Below are 23,592 nucleotides of genomic sequence, written 5' to 3'. Positions count from 1 at the left end.
TCTGGATGGGTGTGTGTGTGTTGGGAGGAGTTATACATACACAAAAATGAGTAGAATGCGGTCCTTGCCTTCGAGAGGCATATAGTCAGTCCAGTCCTGTTTGTACCTTGCATTTATGAAGTTAAGAAAGTCACAGGTGGAACCTTTCTAAGCCAAACTTCTGGGTTGCAAAAGTACTCATGGGTTACACAGCATAATTCTGCGACTGGAGCTATTTCACTGTTACTGAATTTTGGAATTGAGCAGTGGTGGGAGTACTTAGAGATCATTTAGTTCTCACATAGTTGTAAGGATTTAATGAGAGAAAATAAAAACCTTACACAAATGGTTTAAGTATTCAGTAAATGTCAGTGAAATCTGAATATCATCTATAATTGGCGAAAAAGAGACTCAGTCAAAAGAAATGACTTGCTTAGTGCCATGCATCTAGTTAGTCGTCAAGTCTGGCTTAGATTTCAGGCCTCATTATTCCTAGCTTATATTCTTCATTCATATCTTCTGCCTCAAAGAGCTTGCCAGAATGTAAAAGGGAGGCTAACTCAATTAATCAATAATTAATTATGTATCACCTGGGTGCCGGGCACTCTGCTGGACTCTAGTGAGTATGGAGGAGTATTCCCATAGGTGCCAGGGAGCTGGAGAAGGGAGCAGGTTAGAGGAAGGACATCAGCCTATCTGGAGCAGAGAGCTATTAAGTTAGGGAGGTATCAGATAAGTAGGGTGGGGCTAAGTGGAACACTGGGAAATCCAGGACTGCCCTGTGTGACTACATTCTTTTTCCTGTAAGAGTCAGCCTTTTGAGAGAATGTAATGTGGCACATTCCACTGGAGTTAGCCCTGGGTTTGAATTCTGCTTGTAATGACACTCTGCTCAAAACTTACCAGTGATTTCCCATTTCATTAAAATTCAAAGTCCTCATAATTGTTTGCAAGGCCCTATACAATCTGGGTCCCTACTACCTTCTTGGCCACCTCTTTACTGTCTCTTGCTTACTCTACTCTAGCCACCTGGCCTCCATCACATCAAGCACCCTTGCTTTGGGGACTTTGTACTGATTACTCTCTTCTCGTAGAATGCTTCTCCCCAAGATAGCTGTGTGGCTTGATCTTTCACTTTGGATCTCTGCTCAGTGTCACCTTATCAGAGAGGTCTCTCTGACCACCGTATATAACTAGTATCCTCTACTCACCACTGTCACTTCAGCCCTTACCTGAACTTATTTCTCTTTATACTCTGACCACTCTGTATAACTAGTATGCCCACCGCTGTCACTTCAGCCCTTACCTGAATTTATTTCTCTTTATATAACTTATCACTACCTGATATGTTTATTACCTATCTCTTTTCCTTAGAAGACTCTCGAAGGCAAGTGTCTTCTAGGACATGGAATAGTGTAGAGTAGGTCCTCTACTCTGAATGACTGACTGAGTGAATGAGTTCTGTTAACTCTCACGAGCCTCATTGTGCTCATATGCAACGATGGAATAATAATGCTTACTTAAAGGATTGTTGGAGTCAAATAAGTTAATGCTTGTCAAACCCAGTGTCTAGTACATCATAGTAGATGCTCAGTAAATGAAAATCCATGCCCTATTTCATACATTATTTTTATGGCTGTCCATTTAATAGCTTTAGTGGTATCCTGATTCCCATTTGATTTAGATAAGAAGGACATACCACATGTTAGTGATGAACAAAAGTGGTTGTCACACATAATGCTATCTTAGCAGAATGCAGTAATTATAGTGCTTATAATTAGAACCATGGAACCACTGAGCTATAGGTAACCCTCACTTAGTAAAATAGATATCTTTTAGAGAAGTCTTGTCAAAAGGCAAATTTTGAATTAAGTGAATCCTATATTTCTGTTATAAAACAGGAATCACATTTTTGTTAGGAAAACATGGTCTCAAAATAAGATGAAATCATAATCTGAAGTGCTACCACCCTATATATACTTGACTCTGGAAATGTTTGCTTTGTATCTCCAACAATGCAGTAATTTTGGCTAGGGAGAAATAGCTTGTATTTACTACTAAGGACTGAGTTGTTCCATTTCTGTTTAGGAATAGAAGCACCCATCAATCAGTTAGAAGATTTTTGCCTAATCGTTGCTTCTTATCAGATTTAGGGACTATTAGCATGTCATTAGTATTGTAAGGTAACTGGTACTTAATAAATTTTAGCTTTTTTACTAATCTTGGTGACCAAATTGGGGACGAGATTATGACTGTGTCCCCCAAATATTGTTATTTTAAAGAGTACCATTACCAAAAAGTGAATTTGGAACAATTAATTTTTAAATTTCAAAATTCTAGTAAGTGAGGGTTCTTTCTTGTTGGACATGGGAGCATTATATGTATACTGTTTCTATAATATTCACAAATTATACAATATACATCGGTTTCCTCATTTTCTTCCACTGAACCAGTCATTTAGCAGGCTGATGTTTCACAAGTGAAATTGGCATTAATCCAGAGAGGATAGAAAGGGCTCTCACAAAGAGAATGGCTGGAAGAGCCATTATGTTATGTTATTTCTTGAAGTTCTATTGAAACTTGATGGTAAGTGTGTTACTTCTGGGCAATGAGTACTCTATTCCTATGTTCTGTACTCCAGCTACTTGTAATAGAAGACAGTGAATGCTCTTGGAAAGCAAGGAAGCAAACAAGAAATCATGTAACGAACTTCCAACCTCTGTGAATGAATAAATCTCCCCCATCCTCACCAGCAACCAGAAAAAGCAAATAGAAAGTAAGGCATAAAAGAAATGAAGGGCTCTATTGTTGTTGCAGAAATCAGTAAGGGACAGGAGTGTTCAGAGTCCCAGGTAGGCTGGTATTAGAGTATTCCTCCTTATTGATAGATGATTAGTTCCTCTGGACCTCTGCTTTCTTGGTCTAGGATAGGAGTTAAACATCCAGGATTCAAACATTACCATTCCTAGTCTTAGCAAATATCTAGGAAAAGGTAGAGAAGGCTGAACAAAACCATATATTTGACTGTATGATGGATAGACAGCACAGTTGAAAGAACATAACCACTGGAATCTGATGTACTGGGCATTGAATTTTTGCTCTTCTACTTATTGTATATGCTTGTATAAGGTACTCAACCTCTCTAAATACACTTCCTTACCTGCAAAATGAAAGTATATCTATTAAGGGTGGCTCACGCCTATAATCCCAGGACTTTGGGAGGCCGAGGCGGGTGGATCACAAGGTCAGGGGATCGAGACCATCCTGGCTAACATGGTGAAACCCCGTCTCTACTAAAAATAAAAAAAAAATTAGCCGGGCGTGGTGGCGGGCGCCTGTAGTCCCAACTACTCAGGAGGCTGAGGCAGAAGAATAGCATGAACCCAGGAGGTGGAGCTTGCAGTGAGCCGAGATCGTGCTACTGCACTCCAGCCTGGGTGACAGAGCGAGACTCTGTCTCAGAAAAAAAAAAAAAGAAAGTATATCTACTTGAGATTGCTGTTGTGAAAATTAAAACCAGAATGTATACAAAGCTGTTAGTATATAGTGCCTGGCACTTAGAGGTGCTCAATTGGTGGCAACCCATTATTAGTAATAAGTATACATTGTCTTTCCAAAAATATTTGCTATAGAAAAATTATTGTATTTGATTTGATTTTTTTTTTATTGTTGCAAATTGATATCTGGCCTAGAGGCCCTGCTAAAGATGTTGAAATTTTTAACCATTGCAATAGGAGGTCTAGGAAAACTAGCAAATTTTGGGGGGATGATAAACAAAACCACCACCTTCTACTTAGTGACATAGTTACTCTATAGGAGAAAGGTGAACCTTAATAATTAGTTTTTGGAGGAATGTGTGTGTCAAGGTTTTGATCATAGCGTGGTCTCTGTTAGTTGCATGTATTAATACTTATTCTGAACGTGAAGAGACCAGGGATCTTAGAAGTAGGGTACTCATGATGAATGTATTTTTCTTTTAAATAAATCTTTTTCTTCCTATCTCCCCAGCCGCTCAGATAAAGAATTTGATGAGCCAGCTAGGAACTAAGCAGGACTCAAGCAAGCTACAGGAAAATCTGTGAGTAACTTCCTGACAAGGTTGGGTTTTGTGAGGGCCATTTGAGGACACAGCATCCTTGCTGCACGGCAGCTTAGGTTTCACGTCTGGGAAGTCAGAATGAGAGGCGGTGGGTCATGAGATAATAGTTGGATCTAAAAGAGGGGCAACAAAGTATATTAATGGATTGTGATTTCCACTGCCTTTCAAAGTCCTTGAACTCTGGTTCTTTCTCCTCTTGGGCAGTTTAGCAGAACAATTTAAGGAAGTAGAAAAGGGAATTTGTACCGCTATTAAACTATATTCTGCTCACAACTCTGCCTAAATGAGCTTCCTCGTTGGCGTAGGACTCCGCATGATCTAGTCTAACTGGATTTCCAACTACAGTCAGCCTTCCATATCCGTAGGTTCTGCACCTGTGGGTTCAACCAACCACAGATAGAAAATATTCAGAAAAAAGGTCTCTACTGAAGATGTACAGACTTTTTTCCTTGTCATTACTGAAACAATACAGTATAACAATTATTTACCTAGTATTTACATTGTATTGTGTCCAGAGCTGGTTCCTTCTGGTGGGTGCTTGGTCTTGCTGACTTCAACAATGAAGCCGCAGCCCTTCGCAGCGAGTGTTACAGCTCTTAAAGGTGGTGCGGACCCAAAGACTGAGCAGCAGCAAAATTAATTGTAAAAAGCAAAACACAGCTTCCACAAGGTAGAAGGGGATCTGAGCAGGTTGCTGCTGCTGGCTGGTGTGGCCAGCTTTTATTCCCTTATTTGTTCCCACCCATGTCCTGCTGATTGGTCCATTTTACAGAGTGCTGATTGGTCCATTTTGCAGAGCACTGATTGGTCCATTTTACAAACCTCTAGCTAGCCACAGAGAGCTGATTGGTGCATTTTACAGTCCTCTTGTGAAACAGAAAATTTCTCAGAGTTCCCACCCAATCCAGAAGTCCAACTGGCTTCACCTCTCAGTATTAGGTAGTGTAATCTAGAGATGGTTTAAAGTGTATGGAAGGGGGTGCCGGGTGCAGTGGCTCACGCCTGTAATCCCAGCACTTTGGGAGGCTGAGGCGGGCAGATCACCTGAGGTCAGGAGTTCAAGACCAGCCTGGCCAACATGATGAAACCCCGTTTCTACTAATAATACAAAAATCAGCTGCTCGTGGTGGCAGGCACCTGTAATCCCAGCTACTCAGGAGGCTGAGGCAGGAAAATAGCTTGAACCCAGGAGGCGGAGGTTGCAGTGAGCCAAGATTGCACCATTGCACTCCAGCCTGGGCAACAAGAGTGAAACTCTGTCTCAAAAAAATAAAAATAAAAAATAAAGTATACAGGCCGGGTGTGGTGGCTCATACCTGTAATCCTAGCACTCTGGGAGGCCGAGGTGGGCAGATCAACCAAGGTCGGGAGTTTAAGACCAGCCTGACCAACATGGTGAAACCCCATCTCTACTAAAAATACAAAAATTAGCTTGGCATGGTGGCACATGCCTGTAATCCCAGCTACTCTGGAGGCTGAGGTGGGAGAATCACTTGAACCTGGGAGGTGGAGGTTGCAGTGAGCTGATATTGCGCCATTGCACTCCCAGCCTGGGTGACAAGACCGAAATTCCGTCTCAAAATAAATAAATAAATAAATAAATAAAGTATATGGAAGGGTATGCATAGGTTCTATGCAAATGTTATGCAATTTTATATGAAGGATTTGGCGGGAGGAGGCCCTGGAACCAGTCCCCCATGGATACTGAGGGACTACTGCATATACATTATTAGCAAAATGTGATCAGAATGGCCCAAGGGGAGCCTGAGGGAGAGAATAGTAGACTGATAGTAGGGACTCCTGATTCTTTTTATCACATCCTCTTCTGCACCATTTCTGCTTTTAATGCTGTTCTTCATCTTTAAAATGTACTGAGCAAGCTGGGAGCAGTGACTCACACCTGTAATCCCAGCACTTTGGGAGGCCGAGGTGGGTGGATCACGAGGTCAGGCGATCGAGACCATCCTGGCTAACATGGTGAAACCCCGTCTCTACTAAAAATACAAAAAATTAGCTGGACATGGTGGCACGTGCCTGTAGTCCCAGCTACTCGGGAGGCTAAGGCAGGGGAATCGCTTGAACCTGGGAGGCGGAGGTTGCAGTGAGCTGAGATCACGTCACTGCACTCCAGCCTGGGTGACAGAGCAAGACTCTGTCTCAAAAAAATATATACAAAAATTAGCTGGGCGTGGTAGTACGCACCTGTAGTCACAGCTGCTTAGGAGCTGAGGCAGGAGAATTGCTTGAACCCGGGAGGCGGAGGTTGGAGTGAGCCAAGATCATGCCACTGCCCTCCAGCCTGGCGACAGAGCAAGACTCCGTCTCAAAAAATATATATATATATAAAATATACATACAAAATAATATATAAATGTATAAATATAAAATATATATGTATATATCTATATATGTATGTATCTATATATGTATCTTTATATGTATGTACATATATATGTGTATATATATATCGAGCATCATTTTTAGTTTCCTACCCTAGACAATGTGAGGTGAGAGAATGACTATTATTTGTGAGCTTTTTCCAGGGAAATGTGAAATATCTTTGGGTATTTTAGTACTACCTGGGATATTCAAGCCACTGATTGAGTCCCTCTTGCTTTTGACTCCTTTCTTTTAAATCCTGGAGGCCCATTTGCAGTACAAAAAAAACATTAATAATTAGTAGTGTGGTGTGTTAGCCCATTTGGGCTACTATAACAAAACACCATAAACTGAGTAGTTTATAAACAACAACTTTATTTCTCATGGTTCTGGAGGCTGGGAAATCCAGTGTCAAGGTGCTGGCAGATACAGTTGGGTGAGGGCCCACCTTTTCATAGGTGGTGCCTTCCTCTTGTGTCCTCACTTGGTGGAAGAGGCAAGGCAGCTCTTTAGGGCCTTTTTCATAAGGACACCAATTCTATTCATGGGGGCACCACTCTTATGATCTAATCACCCTCCAAAGGACCCCATCTCCTAATATTATCACCTTGGGAATTAGGATTTCAACATATGAATTTTGCAGGGACACTAACATTCAGATCATAGCATGTGGTTTCACTGTTGTCCCAGAAAGCCTTTGTAGAAATGGCTGGATAGTAGAGGAAACCACAAATGAAAGGAGTACTTTTTGTATTTCTACTACTTTCAGTTCCACTTAATATATTACATATTCTTTCCTCTTCAATTCCCCTTCCTCCCTACTCCTTTTGTATTTTTAACAGGTAGGGCTTCTTTGTTTTGGAGGGAAGAGCCAGAAAGTCAGATATAAAGAGCAGGTAGGAAGCCAAAGATAAGGCTAGAAAAGAGCCAGCTTTTTAAAGCAAGACCATGGGATTAGATCTTTGGAGGTTGTTCCCTAGGGTAGGTAGGAAGCTATGCTTTTAATACACATTTCATCTAACTGTCTGTGCCTAGGTTCTAGCCAGCGGACTATGGCAGTAATAAGAGAGTTCAGTATGTTTAAACTACTTGATTTAGGTGTGGGCGGCAATTGTTCTTTTTATATTTTTATGAGAACTGCTGATAGCTTTTCTTCTCTTCCCAAAGAGTTAAAATTCCTGATCTGTGCTTTCTTCAGCAGGTTATTAAAGCAGGTTGTTTCTGCTCAGTGAAGGTACCTTGAAGTGGGTTTGCCTGGCTAATATTTCTGGAATTTTGTTGTGAACCTGGGCATCTAGGGACTCATTTCTTCAAATGGCCCTTCATTCCCTACATTATGAGACACTTTGAGAACAAAGTGGTTCTGAGTATAACCCTCTCAAGAAGTGACAACATCCTGAAACATATCTTTTCTCTCTTAGGCAACAGTTACAACACTCTACAAATCAGCTCGCCAAGGAAACAAATGAATTGCTGAAAGAATTAGGGTCCTTGCCCCTTCCCTTATCTACTTCAGAACAGGTTGGTATTTTCTGTTTTGTTTATTAATAGGAAAGGACTTTGTGTTAGTAGAAAGGCAGTATGTAGAACAACAAAAAAAATAAGTTGGTCTTTGGTGCTAGATTGATAGACGTCCTCTGCACCTTAGTTTCTTATCCATAAAGTGGGGGATATGTGACTGTTGGGGCAATAGAAAGAATGTATGCACCATATGTGGCAACGTGCCTGCGTTTAGTAGGTAATCAATATGTGGTGGCTGCTGCTATTAATAACATATTATTAATATATTAATAAAATGGAGTTAATTGAAGAGGAATCTCAATGTTTACATCTCTTTGGGGTTTGGCTAGCAGTTCTATGTTTGTAGGCTTGCTCCTTTCTCCTAGTTTTTTTTTTTTTTTTTTTTTAAATTATTATTTTTATGTTGTTGTTGTTTTAGAAACAGGGTCTCCCTCTGTCACCGAGGCTAGAGCGCAGTGGTGCAATCATAGCTCACTGCAGCCTCCCACTTCTGGGCTCAAGCAATCCCCTCCCCTCAGCCTCCTGAGTAGCTGTGACTACAGGCATGTGGCAATGTGCCACCACACCCAGCTAATTTTAACAATATTTTTGTACAGACAGCATCTTTGTTTCCCAGGGTAACTTGTGGTTTCAAGCAATCCTTCCGCCTCAGCCTCCCAAAGTGTTGGGATTACAGGCGTGAGCCACCATGCCCAGCCTTCCTAGTTTGTTTTGTATCTATTATCTATAAATTTTAATGAAACATCTTTCTTTCATGTTTTGCAGTTACCTTCAGGTTCTGTCATGAGTTATTCACAGGTCTCACTCAGGTTAAGGAACTGCTCAGGGAAAAAGGGTTCTCTTTTCAAGTCATTTTCTTCAGTGGCCATTTAAATCCTTTAGAAACACACAATTTTTACTGAGATTCATTGTTCCCTTAATATGCCACATTCCTGAAATCAGATGTGTCCCTTCTTCATCATGGCTTGACTTGTCATTCATGATGTACCTCAGGTCGCAAGTAAAAAAAAACTTTCTGCATCTACCTTCCTATTATGATTCTGTTTTGCTTTTAGCTTCTATACCATTTGTGGTGGCACTTAACTTTTATTGCTTTTTTAGTTTTATTTTATTTTTGAGATAGGGTATTACTGTGTCACCCGGGCTGAGTGCAGTGGCAGTCGTAGCTCACTGCAACCTTGAACTCCTGGGCTCAAGGGTTCCTCCCACCTCAGCCTCCTGAGTAGCTGGAACCACAAGTGTGCACCACCACACCTAGCTAAATTTTTAAATTTTTTGTAGAGATGGGGTCTTGCTATGTTTTCCAGGCTAGTCTCAAACTCCTGGGCTCAAGTGATCCTCCTGCCTTGGCCTTCCAAAGTACTGGGATTACAGACATGAGCCACTGTGCTTGGCCTTTATATTGCTTTTTATTACTGAACGTTTTAAATGATAATGTCCTATATCTGATGGCTCTGAAGACAAAGCCTTTCAACTTCCCTGTCCTGGGTTGTTTTTCAAAGTATGGGTTGTGGGTAGTGGAACATGAAGTCATTTTAGTGTATTAAGATGAGCATTTAAAAAAACTTAAATGGAGTAGAAGTATCAGAGTCTATACTATGTAATAATGGTAAATATTGTTATATGAAACTTTTGCTTCATATATACATACGTGTATGTATGTATGGATCATGATGTCAAATTCTTTTTTTTCTTTTGAGACAGAGTCTTGCTCTGTCACCCAGGCTGGAGTGCAGTAGCACAATCTTGGCTTACTGCAACCTCCGCCTCCCAGGTTCAAGTGATTCTCCTGCCTCAGCTTCCCAAGTAGCTGGGATTGCAGGCACCCACCACCACGCCTGGCTAATTTTTGTATTTTTAATAGAGACAGGGTTTTGCCATGTTGGCCAGGCTAGTTTCGAACTCCTGACCTCAGGTGATCTGCCCAGCTAGGCCTCCCAAAATGCTGGGATTACAGGCGTGAGCCACCATGCCTGGCCCATGATGTCAAATTCTTATTGTAAATCTCTGTCAAAAAAAAATTGAAAATCACTAGTTTAACCTAATAAACTGTTCCATGTAGCATATCTGCAGTTTTGGCCCCAACTTGCAGAAAAGAGAGGAAGACAAGATGCTTTGTCATCCTGCTATAAAATAGTTACCCTTTGGTTGTCTATATATGTTATTCTAATTGTTACTCATGCTGATGTTTCAGTTATGGGCCATTTCTCCCTTGCCATCCGATATCTCCAAACTGCTGCCAGGTTACCCATTTCTTCCTCCTAACCATGCACTTAGGGAATACACACTTGTAGATAGTTTTCATAGTAACAAAAAAGGAGTCGAAGGGTCTAATGCAGAGTAGTGGAAGTATTTAAGAGTTAAGTAGTAGCCTAAGCAAAATATAAATAGAAAATCAAATCTGCTACCAAAACAAAATTCATCAAATGTCTTCCAAAACCAAATAGAAGTTATTTTTGGATTATGCATGCTGTTGTTCCTTTCCATTATCTTGGATCATTAAGAACATGAAATAGATCTACAGACATACTCTCCTGGTGAAATATAATTCCTTGATTCCCATCTTGTTACGCTCAGTATCCTTTTGTTTTTCTTCTCTTTTCTCATCTAATTAACCTTAGTCCCATCACCCATCTTTTCACTACTGTTTTATACATCAAACCATACTCCTACTTTCAGTTTTTTTCCATACTTATATACTTTCATCAGTGATTGAGTTACCCAGTCCAGTGGCTGTTTAGGTTTTTTGTTTGTTTGTTTGAGACAGGGTTTCACTCAGTTATCTGGGCTGAGGCGCAGTGGAGTGGCGCAGTCATGGCTCACTGTATCACTGTAGCCTCAACCTCCCAGGCTCAAGTGATCCTCCCACCTTAGCTTCCCGAGTAGCTAGGACCACAGGCATGTGCCACCACACCCAGCTACTTTTTAAATATTTTATAGAGACAGGGCCTTGCTATATTGCCCAGGCTGGTCTCAAACTCCTGGGCTCAAGCAGTCTTCCCTCCTTGTCCTCCGGAAGTGCTGGAATTATAGGCATGAACTACCACGCCTGGCCCTTTGTAGAGTTTTTTTTTTTTTTTTTTTTTTGGAGACGGAGTTTCACTCTTGTTGCCCAGGCTGGAGTGCAAATGGCGCAATCTCAGCTCAGCTCACCACAACCTCCACCTCCCAGGTTCAAGCGATTCTCCTGCCTCAGCCTCCCAAGTAGCTGGGATTACAGCATGCGCCCCCACACCCAGCTATTTTGTATTTTTAATAGAGATGGGGTTTCTCCATGTTGGTCAGGCTGGTCTCGAACTTCCGACCTCAGGTGATCTGCCCGCCTTGGCCTCCCAAAGTGCTGGGATTACAGGCATGAGACACCGCACCTGGCCATAAAGAGTTTTTATTCACTTTTTTTTTTTTTTTTGAGACACAGTTTCACTGTGTCATCCAGGCTGGAGTGCAGTGGCGTGATCTTGGCTCACTGAAACCTCTGCCTCCCATGTTAGAGTGATTCTCCAGCCTTAGACTCCCAAGTAGCAGGGACTAGAGGTGCACACTACCACGCTAATTTTTGTATTATTAGTAGAGACAGGGTTTCACCATGTTGGCCAGGTTGGTCTTGAACTGCTGACCTCAAGTGATCTGCCTGCCTCGGCCTTCCAAAGTTCTGGGATTACAGGCGTGAGCTACCGTGCCTGGCCTATTCATTTTTTTTCTGTTTCCTTTGATCCTCTTGCCGATCCCATCTGCCTTGAAACTTTCCTCTTGCCATGACTGTCTTTCATTCTGTCCCCCAACTCTGGAGATCTCCAAGTTGAGTCAGCCTCCTTCCTGGACTCCATATTCTCCTAAGAGTGGGCATGCCCCAAGGTTGTGCCATTGGTCCTCGAATTATTTCACTCTATGCTTTCTCCTTAGGAGTCACCTGCTTTTACGACCTCCCTTTCAACTTTGTGATCATGACCTCCAGATCTTTTTCCAATCTAACCCTTTCACCTCTGAGTGCTTGGCCCATATCTTCAATTCATGTTCTGACATCTCCTCCTGAAATAAACTACCTTCATATAAAACTTGTCTTATACTGAGTTTCTCATGTTTCACCCAAACCCCTTAACTAAGTTCACTGACAATACTTAACATCACAGAAAAGTTTGTGCCTTTTGACTTAATATTCTCACTCATGCTAATTAGCCCTAAGGGAAAAAAAAAAAATTCTGAAGGTAAACACACACACACACACACACACACACACATACACACACAGTCTATATACTCTGGAGCCAAATTTCCTGAATTTAAATCCATCTTTGTCACTTACTGTGTGATCCTGGGCAAATTACATAGCCTCTGTGGTGCTTTGGTTTTCTGATGTGTAAAGTTGGGACTATAATAATGCCTAATTTATAGGTCATTGTATAGATAAATGAATTATTATGTAAAGCACAGTAGTACTGGTACAATGTAAGCACTATATAAATATTAGCTATTACATTGGAGCTCACTTTAACTTTATAATATTTAATAACTGTGAAAAATCTAGAAAGAATATTTACATAAAATATAGGTCAACTTGATGGAATATATGTAAGCGATTAAAGATCATGGCCGGGCACAGTGGTTCACACCTGTAATCCCAGCACTTTGGGAGGCTAATGTGGGTGGATTGCTTGAGTACAGGAGTTTGAGACCCAGCCTGGGCAACATCTCTACAAAAATTAGCTGGGCATGGTGGCTTATGCCTGTAATCCCAGCACTTTGGGAGGCCGAGGCGGGCGGATCACCTGAGGTCAGGAGTTCGAGACCAGCCTGACCAACATGGCAAAACCCCATCTCTACTAAAAATGCAAAAATTAGGTGGGTGTGGTAGTGGGCACCTATAATCTCAACTACCCAGGAGACTGAGGCAGGAGAATCGCTGGAACCCAGGAGGCGGAGTTTGCAATGAGCTAAGACTGTGCCATTTCACTCCAGCCTGGGTGATAGAGTGAGACTCCATCTCAAAAAAACAAAACAAAACAAAACAAAAATTTGCCAGGCATCGTGGTACACATCTGTAGTTCCAGCTGCTCAGGTGGCTGAGGTGAGAGGATCATTTGAGTCTGGGAGGTCGAGACTGCAGTGAGCTGAGATCACATCACTGCACCCCAGCTTGGGTGACAGAGCAAGACCCTGTCTCAAAACCAAACAAACAAAACATAATTGTAAAGTGTATGGTAACATGGAAAATGTTTATGGTGTACTTAAAAGTTATGATAATATTTTGCATGGTGAGGTTAGGGAATGATGTCCTCCCTGTTATTGTTATAATTTTGTTTATGCAAAAATAAAAATCTCAGAAGAAAAAGGTTGCTCATCTAAATTTGCTTTTAGTATTAACCATCATTCTTCCATGTTTGAAATTTCAGTCGTTCTTGACTTTATCTCTCTTTCCCCACCACCAGTCAAAATGTTTCTTAAATTCATTTCTTTATGATTTTATTACTGATACTGTGCCCTCCTAACCTTCAACCTAGACTATTGAATTAGTGATCTGTTTGACTTGTTTCTTTTTTTTTTTTTTGAGACGGAGTCTCACTCTGTCGCCCAGGCTGGAGTGCAGTGGCCGGATCTCAGCTCACTGCAAGCTCCGCCTCCTGGGTTCACGCCATTCTCCTGCCTCAGCCTCCCGAGTAGCTGGGACTACAGGTGCCCGCCACCTCGCCCAGCTAGTTTTTTGTATTTTTAGTAGAGACGGGGTTTCACCGTGTTAGTCAGGATGGTCTCGATCTCCTGACGTCGTGATCCGCCCACCTCGGCCTCCCAAAGTGCTGGGATTACAGGCGTGAGCCACCGTGCCCGGCCACAGACTAATTTTTTTAAGTTACTATTTTGTACCCATGATGTTTCTTGCTCAAAAATCTTCATTGTTCTTTGTTCTTTAGAGGTTGAACCCCAAACTCATTAGCTTGGCCTTTTTTTTTCCCCCCCCGAGAGGGAGCCTGGGTCTTTCACTCAGTCTGGAGTGCAGTGACGCGATCTCAGCTCACTGCAACCTCCACCTTCCAGGTTTAAGCAGTTCTCCTGCCTCAACCTCCCACGTGGCTGGGACTACAGGTGTGCACCACCACGCCCGACTAATTTTTTGTATTTTCAGTAGAGACACAGTTTCACCATGTTAGACAGACGGTCTCCATCTCCTGGCCTCATGATCTGCCTACCTCAGCCTCCCAATAGCTTGGCGTTTTGTTTCGTTTTTTGAGACCGAGTTTTGCACGTGTTGCCCAGGCTGGAGTGCAATGGTGCGATCTCAGCTCACTGCAACCTCCACCTCCTGGTTCAAGCAATTCTCCTGCCTCAGCCTCCCAAGTAGCTGGGATGACAGGTGCCTGCCACCATGTCCAGGTAATTTTTTCTATTTTTAGTAGAGAGGGGTTTCACCATGTTGGCCAGGATGGTCTTGAACTCCTGCCCTCAAGTGATCCACCCACCTTGGCCTCCCAGAGTGCTGGGATTACAGGCATGAGCTACTGTGCCTGGCCTAGCTTGGCATTTAAAACCTGCTATGGTTGGCCCCTTTCTTACCTTTCCAATTTTGTATTTTAGCTACTCTCAGTACTAAACCTGTAGTTCCAACCAAACGGTCTGCCTAGAGATCCTCTTCAAGTTCTGCCACCATGCCTTTGCTCACACTATTCTCTTGCATGGATTTGCCTTACCTCTTCTTTCTGCTTATTCATTCCTTCCTCTTACTTCACTGTCCACCTTCTCTTGAGGCCTTTCTTGACCACTTGAGTTCTTACTGATTATTCCTGCCTCTGAACTCCTGTAGTAGTAATTGGATATAGCAGTTATTTATAAATGACTTTGTTACTTGTCTGTCTATATCCTTTATTTACAAATAGATGGTAAGCTGTTTGACGTCAGGGGTGAGTTTTCACTTCTGTGTTCTTAGAACAAGACAATGCTGTCAGTATATGGTGTATGTGTGTGTGTGGTTTTTTGTTTTTTGTTTTTTGTCTTTTTTTTTGAGACAGGGTTTCACTCTGTTGCTGAGGCTGGAGTACCTGGCATGATTTCAGCTCACTACAGCCTCAACCTTCCAGGCTCAAAAGGTCCTCCTGCCCCAGCCTCCTGAGTAGTTGATGTGTACCACTACGCCCGGCTATTTTTTTTTTTATTTTTTGTAGAGGTAGGATTTTGTCCTGTTGCTCAGGCTGGTCTTGAACTCCTAGGCTCAAGTGATCCTCCTGCCTCAGCCTCCCAAAATACTAGGACTACAGGTGTAAGCCACTGTGCCCAATCTCAGCATATGTTTTTTGAGACACAGAAGTAACAAATTTAGTAGAGGTAGTCTGTAGATAAACAAAGTACTTATCAAGTCTCAAAGATTTTAAACCTCACTAAAAGCCTGTGAAATGCTTCTATAGTTTACAGGGAAGCTGTGAATTCATTATAGATGGATAAGGTTTTAACATTTTAGCTAAAACCCATCTCTATTTGGGTTCAATTGTAGTCCAGAGGTATTTATTCTCTTTTATATTCTCCAGGGCACCAAAATTCTGAATTGCAGTTCTTTGGAGATTACTTTAGAAGTTAAATACGGGCTGGGCACAGTGACTCACACCTGCAATCCCGGCACTTTGAGAGGTCAAGGCAGGCAGATCACCTGAGGTCAGGAGTTCTACAATAGCCTGGCCAACATGGCAAAATCCCATCTGTACTAAAAATACAATAAAAAAATTAGCCCGGCATGGTGGCGGGCACCTGTAATCCTGACTCCTCAGGAGGCTGAGGCACAAGAATCGCTTGAACACGGGCAGCAGAGGTTGGCAGTGAGCTGAGATCATGCCACTGCACTCCAGCCTGGGCAACAGAGCGAGACTCTGTCTCAATAAAAAGGAAAGAAAAGAAAAAAAAAAGAAGAAGTTAAATGCAACCCAGTTCCCAGGTTTGTCAGAATGAAAGAAGAAAAATTCTGACTTGGTCTATAAGTATTAACGAGGGACTTGAGCTAGCAAAGAGCACATTTATTAATTTAAAGAAGAGACTATTTCATAATAATATTCCTAGTTGGAAATCTTTAAGGGGTATAATTTTGCTTTTAAGGTAAATTAAAACCAAATGATTCTGGGTTAATATGAAATCTCAAGTTCTTGTTTGATTTCCTTAGCGCCAGCAGAGACTTCAGAAGGAACGCCTCATGAATGACTTCTCTGCAGCCTTAAACAATTTCCAGGCTGTGCAGAGAAGGGTATCCGAAAAGGAAAAGGAGAGTATTGCCAGAGCAAGAGCTGGATCTCGTCTTTCTGTAAGTTGATTCCCAAAAGAAGACCTTTGCAATATCAGAATGTTCTTTCCCAAGTTTGTGGTTTTTTTTTTCTTTTTCTCTTAGACCAATAAACATATAAGTTAACTGCTGTGAAAATGGCAGGTTGGTGTAACCTACGTAAAAAATATGTATGCATGTGATCAAAGCCTAGACAGGAATCTGAATGAGGGTTAAGAGATACAGGAGGAAGAATTATGTCTAATTTTCTTTTTTATTTTGATATGTTGGTTTTAATGTTAAAAACTTGAAAATAAAATTAATGAATCTGTGTCCTAGAATATAAGGGGCTAGTTTATTTGGACTAGCCCTCTGTTTTTGAAAAGGATGATCAAATACTGGATTTTAAAAATCCAGCTTCTCAAAAGTATCAAAGATTTATGAAAATATTAAGATAAAGCCTGAGAGGTCAGCAGAACACTGAAACTGCTTTTGCATTGAGTGTCTTTACTGAAGGCAAACTTGAACTTCAGTTTTGATATCCTCATGGCATGAGGAGGATAAAAGTCAAAGCCAAAGGTCCACGCAAGATGGAGAATATAAAAGAAGGTACAACTCAAATTGAACTGGGCCATAAGAGACTATATCCTTAGAATATTAAGTCAAAAGTAAGCTCTCCTATCCCTCAGCAGATTGCAAAAAGATTGCATTAGCACTGAACTGAGCAGATGGAGGAAGAGGGCATGAGGGAGGAGAAATCCAGACAAGATTACCACAAAGTAACCTTCTTCAGGCAGATTTTCTGCTCAAATTCATCCTGCCTGAATGGTTCAGTGGTCCTGGACTGGTACAGTCACCTATGTGCAGGGTAGAAGCAAACACAAATTCCTTCTGTAGAAAGACGCCTTTATCCTAGCCCTGAAATAATATTCTCAAATAATTTTTCTAGGGCAGTAAGTACCAGTCACTAAAAATAACCGTGTGTGCAAAGAAACAAATTACTCTGAACAAGAATTAGTAGAAACAACAGTGAAGTGAAATATACCTACAAAGACTTTGTATATTAGAATTATAAGACAACTATACTTACTGTGTTTAGAGACATAAAAAGCTGAAAACCTCTGCAGGAAACTACACAAAGCTTTGAAAAAGTGTCAAAAGAATTTCTAAAATGGAAAGATATAATACAGAAATTTAAAAACTTAGTGGATGGGTGGTTTAACTAGAAAATTGGTTAGAAGATATTATCCAGCATGTAGCATAGGGGGTTAAGAGGTTAAATATGGAAGAAAGATTATGAGAAAAGGAGAATGGAGAGAAAAGATCTAGTGTAGTTTTAACTGGAGTTATAGAATGAGAATAGGGCAAATATAGAACAGAGGTGATATCTGAAGAAATAATTACTGATAATATTCCAGAACTGATTAAAAACACTAGCCTACAGTTTCAAAAAGACTAACAAATCCCAAGCAGGATAAATAGAATCTCTAATGTAGATACATCAAAGACAAACTTCAAACCAGAGACAAAGAGAAAAGTCACAAAGATAGCTGGAGAAACATTAGAATACCTTCGGAGATATGATAGTTAGATTGACAGTTGACTTCTCAACAACAGTGGAAGCCAGCAGAGTGCTATCTTGAATGTTGATGAAGGACAATAACTGCCTACCTAGGATTCTAAATCCAGTGAAAATATATGTCAAGAATGAGGGCTAATTAAAGACATTTTCAATCAAAAGAGAGTTTTCTATCAGCACCTTATTGAAGGAAATTCTAAAGAATGTATTTCAGGTGGAAGGAAAGTGATCTCAGATGGAAAGTCTGAAAAGCAGAAAGAAATGAACAAAAAAAGTGGTAAATATGTGAAAAGACAAGTCACAGACAGGAAGAAGACATTGCTGTATGTTTAATAGCAAAGGACTAGCATTTAGAATATATAAAGAATTTGGCCAGGCGTGGTGGCTCACGCCTGTAATCCCAGCACTTTGGGAGGCCGAGGTGGGCAGATCACGAGGTCAGGAGTTCAAGACCAGCCTGGCCAACATGGTGAAACCCTGTCTCTACTAAAAATACAAAATTATTTGGGCGTGGAGGTGCATGCCTGTAATCCCAGCTACTCTGGAGGCTGAGGCAGGAGAATCGCTTGAACCCAGGAGACAGAGGCTGCAGTGAGCTGAGATTGTGCCACTGCGCTCCAGCCTGGGGGACAGAACAAGACTGCATCTCAAAAAAAAAAAACAGAATTCCCATGAATCAATATGAAAAAGAAAGATACAACTCAATAGAACAAAAGTTATCAAACTTTTGATCTTAGGAACCCATTACACTCTTAAAAATCATTAAATTCTCTGGCCGGGCGCAGTGGCTCACACCTGTAATCCGGCACTTTGGGAGGCCGAGGCGGGTGGATCACCTGAGGTCAGGGGTTTGAGACCAGCCTGGCCAACGTGGTGAAACCCTGTCTCTACTAAAAAATACAAAATTAGCTGGACGTGGTGGCCAGTGCCTGTAGTCCCAGCTACTTGGGAGGCTGAGGCAGGAGAATCGTTTGAACCCGGGAGGCGGAGATTGCCATGAGCTGAGACCACGCCGCTGCACTCCAGCCTGGGCAACAGAGTGAGACTCCATCTCAAAAAAAGAGAATGAGTGCTGAGAGAAGGGTGAAGCCCTTTATAAAACCATCAGATGTTGTGAGAACTCACTCACTATCATGAGAACAACATGGGGAAAACTGTCCCCATGCTTCAGTTTTCTCCATCTGGTCTCGCCCTTGACCATTGACCATCTCGCCTTGGATTATTACAATTCAAGGTGAGGTTTGGGTGGGGACACAGAGCCAAACCATATCAGACCCCAAAGAAGTTTTGTTTATATGAGTCATATCTATTGATGTATACTGTATTAGAAATTAAAACTGAGAAAAATTTTAGATGTTTGTTTATTCATTTACAAATAATATACTTATTATGTATTAACATGAATATAAATTAGATTTTTTTATGCACATGGGGAAAGAAGGAATTAGATATTTAATTAAAAACAAATTGTTTTTCCAAGAAAAAAATTAGTGGGCATAGTAGCATTGTTTTCATTTTTGCAAATTTTTTTTTTTAATGTCTGACTTACCAGAAGGCAGTTAGATATTCATAGCTGCTTTTGTTTTTTAACTTCCATACTAAAGATGTAAGTGATTTATATACCACCATTATAGTATTAGAATATTCTGAATTTGACTATTTACTTACTTTTACCAGTGAATGTTATACTTTCATGTGTTCTCATGTTACTAATTATTACGCTTTTCATTCAGCTTGAAGAACTCCCTTTAGCATTTCTTATGAGGCAGGTCTAGTGGTGATAAACTGTCTCAGCTTTTTTCGTCTAGGATTATATCTGCTTCTATATTCAGTCTATTGTGATAGGTTGTTCTGGTTGAAGTATCTGAAGAAAATACAAGCTGGCAGAAATATACAATTGAAAAAGGAATATTTTTATAACCTTTTCAGATCATTTTTGATACTCTTCTTTGATACTACATCAAAACTTGACAAAAGTTAGTTGCATTGTAGAATCTAAAACCATTATACTGACTTCATACTCTGTTACATTAACATCTGTTGGTCTATGTTATACTTTGATTGGATCTTTTATCTAGGCATGATTTTTATAGCATCATGCATTTATCATTTGGATAGTATTGGTTCCCTGAGTTAGGCAGCTCTTCCAAATATCGATACATTTCATTTTACAATATTAAAAAAAAATACACATTTTCATCAGTTTCTCCAGAAAAGTCTTTAAATATTCGGAAACTCTTACAGTGGTAGATACAAGTCTTTCAAAATTCTATTTTTATTTTTACTTGAAAGCTACATTTTTATCATTGGCAACAAACACCCTCTGTTGTTTTCCTTGAAGTGACAGGCTCATACTTATTTTCAACAAGTTGTCTGCCAAATACCCATCTGAAAAGTTTATATGTTTACATTTATAAAAGTTTTAAAGTGTTTAAATAAGTTTTTAGTAAGTTCTTATAAAACTATATTGAATAAGTAAAAATGGTATTCCCTAAAAATGTGGCTAGTTCAGCCTGCAGTTCCATTACACAAGTGCTTTTCCTAGAGACAAACATTGTATTTCTTTACTCAGCAGAAGTACTTTATGTGCACTTCCCATTTCACAATATAGAATAGTAGAAAGATGTGTATTGAGGGGTCAAGGTTTAATTAATAATTTGTATGGCTTCGAGGACACATTGACTTTTAAAATACTGTGTATGGTGATGAAGAATACAATAATACTAGGCAATTCGGTGCCACTGCCTTGAGCCATTTTATCTACCTGTAGTAGGCCATTTTCACACTGCTGTAAAGATACTACCTGAGACTGGATACTTTGTAAATAAAAGAGGTTTAATTGAGTCACAGTTCTGCATGGCTGGATAGGCCTCAGGAATCTTACAACCATGGTAGAAAGCCAAGGGGAAGCAAGGCATGTCTTACATGGTGGCAGCAGAGAGAGAAAGAGAGTGCAGGGGAAATACCAGACACTTAACAAACAACCGGATCTCACGAGAACTCCCTCACTATCAAGTGAACAGCCTGGGAGAACCACCCCCATGATCCAATCACTTCCCACCAGGTCCCTCCCTCTGCATGGATTACAATTCCAGACAAGATTTGGGTGGGGACATAGAGCCAAACCATATCACTACTTTTTTTAATTTTTAATTTTTGTGGGCACATGGTAGGTGTATATATTTATGAGGTACATGAGATACTTTCATACAGTCATGTAATGTATAATAATTACACCATGATAAATGGAGTATCTATCCCGTCCAGCATTTATCCTTTATGCTACAGACAAATTATACTCTTTTAGTTATTTTTGAATATATAATTAATTGTTACTGACTATAGTCACCCTGTTGTGCTATCAAATACTAGGTCTTATTCATTCTTCCTATTTTTTGTGCCCATTAACCATCCTCACTTCCCCGCCACCAGTCCCCCAGCATTGCTTTTGCTCCATCCTGTTGATATTTACACTCATGGAGCAAATAAACACATTAGTATTATTTTGAGTAATGGTCAAATGAAAAGGTACTCAGCTTCTTTAGTAATGGTGAAATTACAGATTAAAATAACAATGAAATACTATTTCATGCCCACAAGGAGAGCACAAGTTTAAAATTCTGTGAACACTGGGAGTTGTCGTTATGGATATGATGCAACGGGAACTTTTTTATCTGGCCAGTGGTATAAATTAGAACAACTACTTTGGAAAACATTTTGGCTGTTTTTGGCTGTATCTTCAGAACACATGCAGACCTTGTGATTCAGCAATTCTACCCTAGAGAAACCCGTATGTGTTATACCAGGATGTATGTACAAGAATGTGCATAGCAGCATTGTTTGTAGTAGTCAAAAATTGGAAACATCCAGATGTCTGTCAACAGTTGAATGGATAAATTGTGATATGTTCATACACTATAATATCATACAGCAAAGAAAATGATTGAACCACAGTTACATTCAGTATCAGAGATGGATCTGGTATAATCTGGAATGATTCAAAAAAAGCACTAAAGAATATAAACAGTATAATTCCATTTATGTAAAGTTCAAAAACAGGCAAAATGATATTGAATAAGGATATATCTCACTATTCTTAAAATGCAAGAAGATGATTTTCACAAAGTCAAGATAATGGATACTTTAAAAGGGAGGGATGGAGTTGTGACTGGAGAAGGGCACATGGGTGGGCTTTTAGGACTCTGGCAGTGTTATTTCTTGATCTGGGGAAAAGGTAAAGTAAAAAGAAAAAAAAAACCCAAAAACCCACAGTGTGCCTCTGAGTGGATAGAAATTTGAAATTCTCTTCATTTTGCTTGTCCTGTATTGCTATTATAAAAGGGGTAAGCTTTTTAAAAATGAAAATACGTTGATTTTTTACCATTTTTCCTTTGTTTTATTTTTATTTTATTTATTTATTTTTTCTGAGAGGGAGTCTCGCTCTGTCGCTCAGGCTGGAGTGCAGTGGCACGATCTTGGCTCACTGCAACGTCTGCCTTCTAGGTTCAAGCAGTTCTCCTGCCTTAGCCTCCTGAGTAGCTGGGATTACAGGCACCTGCCACCATGCCTGGCTAATTTTTGTATTTTAGTAGAGATGGGGTTTTACCATGTTGGCCGGGCTGGTCACAAACTCCTGACCTCAAAGTGATCTGCCCACCTTGGCCCCCCAAAATGCTGGGATTGTGATTACAGGTGTGAGCCACTGCATCCGGCCTGTTTTTAAAGTATAAAAGTAATACATTCATTAGACTGAGTTTTAAATAATAATGATATTTATTCTTATAGCTTGATTAGAAAGCATACTTTTTCCTCATCTAACAGTAACACCTGAAAGACTCGATTGCTAGTCTTTCACCAAATGCCAAAAATCCTGGTAAATTCCCTTTTAAAGTAACACTATGTGCTTGCCTAACTTTCTTAATTCAATAGTATTAGATAAATTACCATTGGAAATACTATTTTTCAAAAAATGTTTTTATGTGCCAAAGAGGAGACTATGATAAATCAGAGTTATTATAAGAATTAAACAAAATAATGTACAGAATAATAAGTTCTCAATAAATTCTGTTAAGTCAAAATCTGCCACAATCTGAAGCAGCCTTCTTGAAAATAAAGGTTAGTGGGCTGGGCACTGTGGCTCATGCCTGTAATCCCAACACTTTGGGAGGCCGAGGTGGGTGGATCATGAGGTCAGGAGTTTGAGACCAGCCTGGTCAATATGATGAAACCCCGTCTCTACTAAAAATACAAAAATTAGCCAGGCGTGGGGGCATGCACCTGTAGTCCCAGCTACTCAGAAGGCTGAGGCAGAAGAATCACTTGAACCCGGGAGGCAGAGGTTGCAGTGAGCCAAGATCGCACCACTGCATTCCAGCCTGGGTGACAGAGTAAGATTCCGTCTCAAAAAAAGAAAAGAAAAGAAAGGCTAGTTTATGTGTGTTTATGCCAAATCCCATGTCTTCAGAGTTTAATATATATTGATGACAGATTGATTAGCAACTTTCTCAAAGATCTCATATACTCTTTTTTTTTTCTTTTTTTTTTTTTTGAGACGGAGTCTTGCTCTGTTGTCCAGGCTGGAGTGCAGTGGCGCAGTCTCAGCTCACTGCAACCTCTGCCTCCCGGATTCAATTTTCCTACCTCAGCCTCCTGAGTAGCTGGGACTACAGGTGCCCGCCACCACGCCCGGCTAATTTTTTTGGTATTTTTAGTAGAGATGGGGTTTCACCATGTTGGCCAGGCTGGTCTTGAACTCCTGACCTTGTGATCTGCCCGCCTCGGCCTCCCAGAGTGCTAGGATTACAG

The 23,592-nt window shown here is 40.6% G+C and overlaps 1 protein-coding gene across 1 annotated transcript in view; it reads left to right on the top strand.

Moving 5' to 3' along the window:
• The window catches only part of STX12 (syntaxin 12), a 50,672-nt gene that overhangs the window by 12,527 nt on the left and 14,553 nt on the right, over window positions 1-23,592 (top strand). Inside the window, exons 2-4 of the mRNA XM_007979809.3 lie at window positions 3,988-4,057; window positions 7,879-7,978; window positions 16,113-16,250. Of these exons, the coding sequence (XP_007978000.1) occupies window positions 3,988-4,057; window positions 7,879-7,978; window positions 16,113-16,250 (308 nt within the window). The remainder of the gene's footprint in view (window positions 1-3,987; window positions 4,058-7,878; window positions 7,979-16,112; window positions 16,251-23,592) is intronic.

Source organism: Chlorocebus sabaeus, chromosome 20 (genome assembly GCF_047675955.1).
Source record: "Chlorocebus sabaeus isolate Y175 chromosome 20, mChlSab1.0.hap1, whole genome shotgun sequence".
NCBI classification, from domain to species: domain Eukaryota; kingdom Metazoa; phylum Chordata; class Mammalia; order Primates; family Cercopithecidae; genus Chlorocebus; species Chlorocebus sabaeus.
The sequence above is the reverse complement of the archived record's forward strand: the minus strand, read 5'-3'. Positions and strand labels throughout refer to the sequence as shown.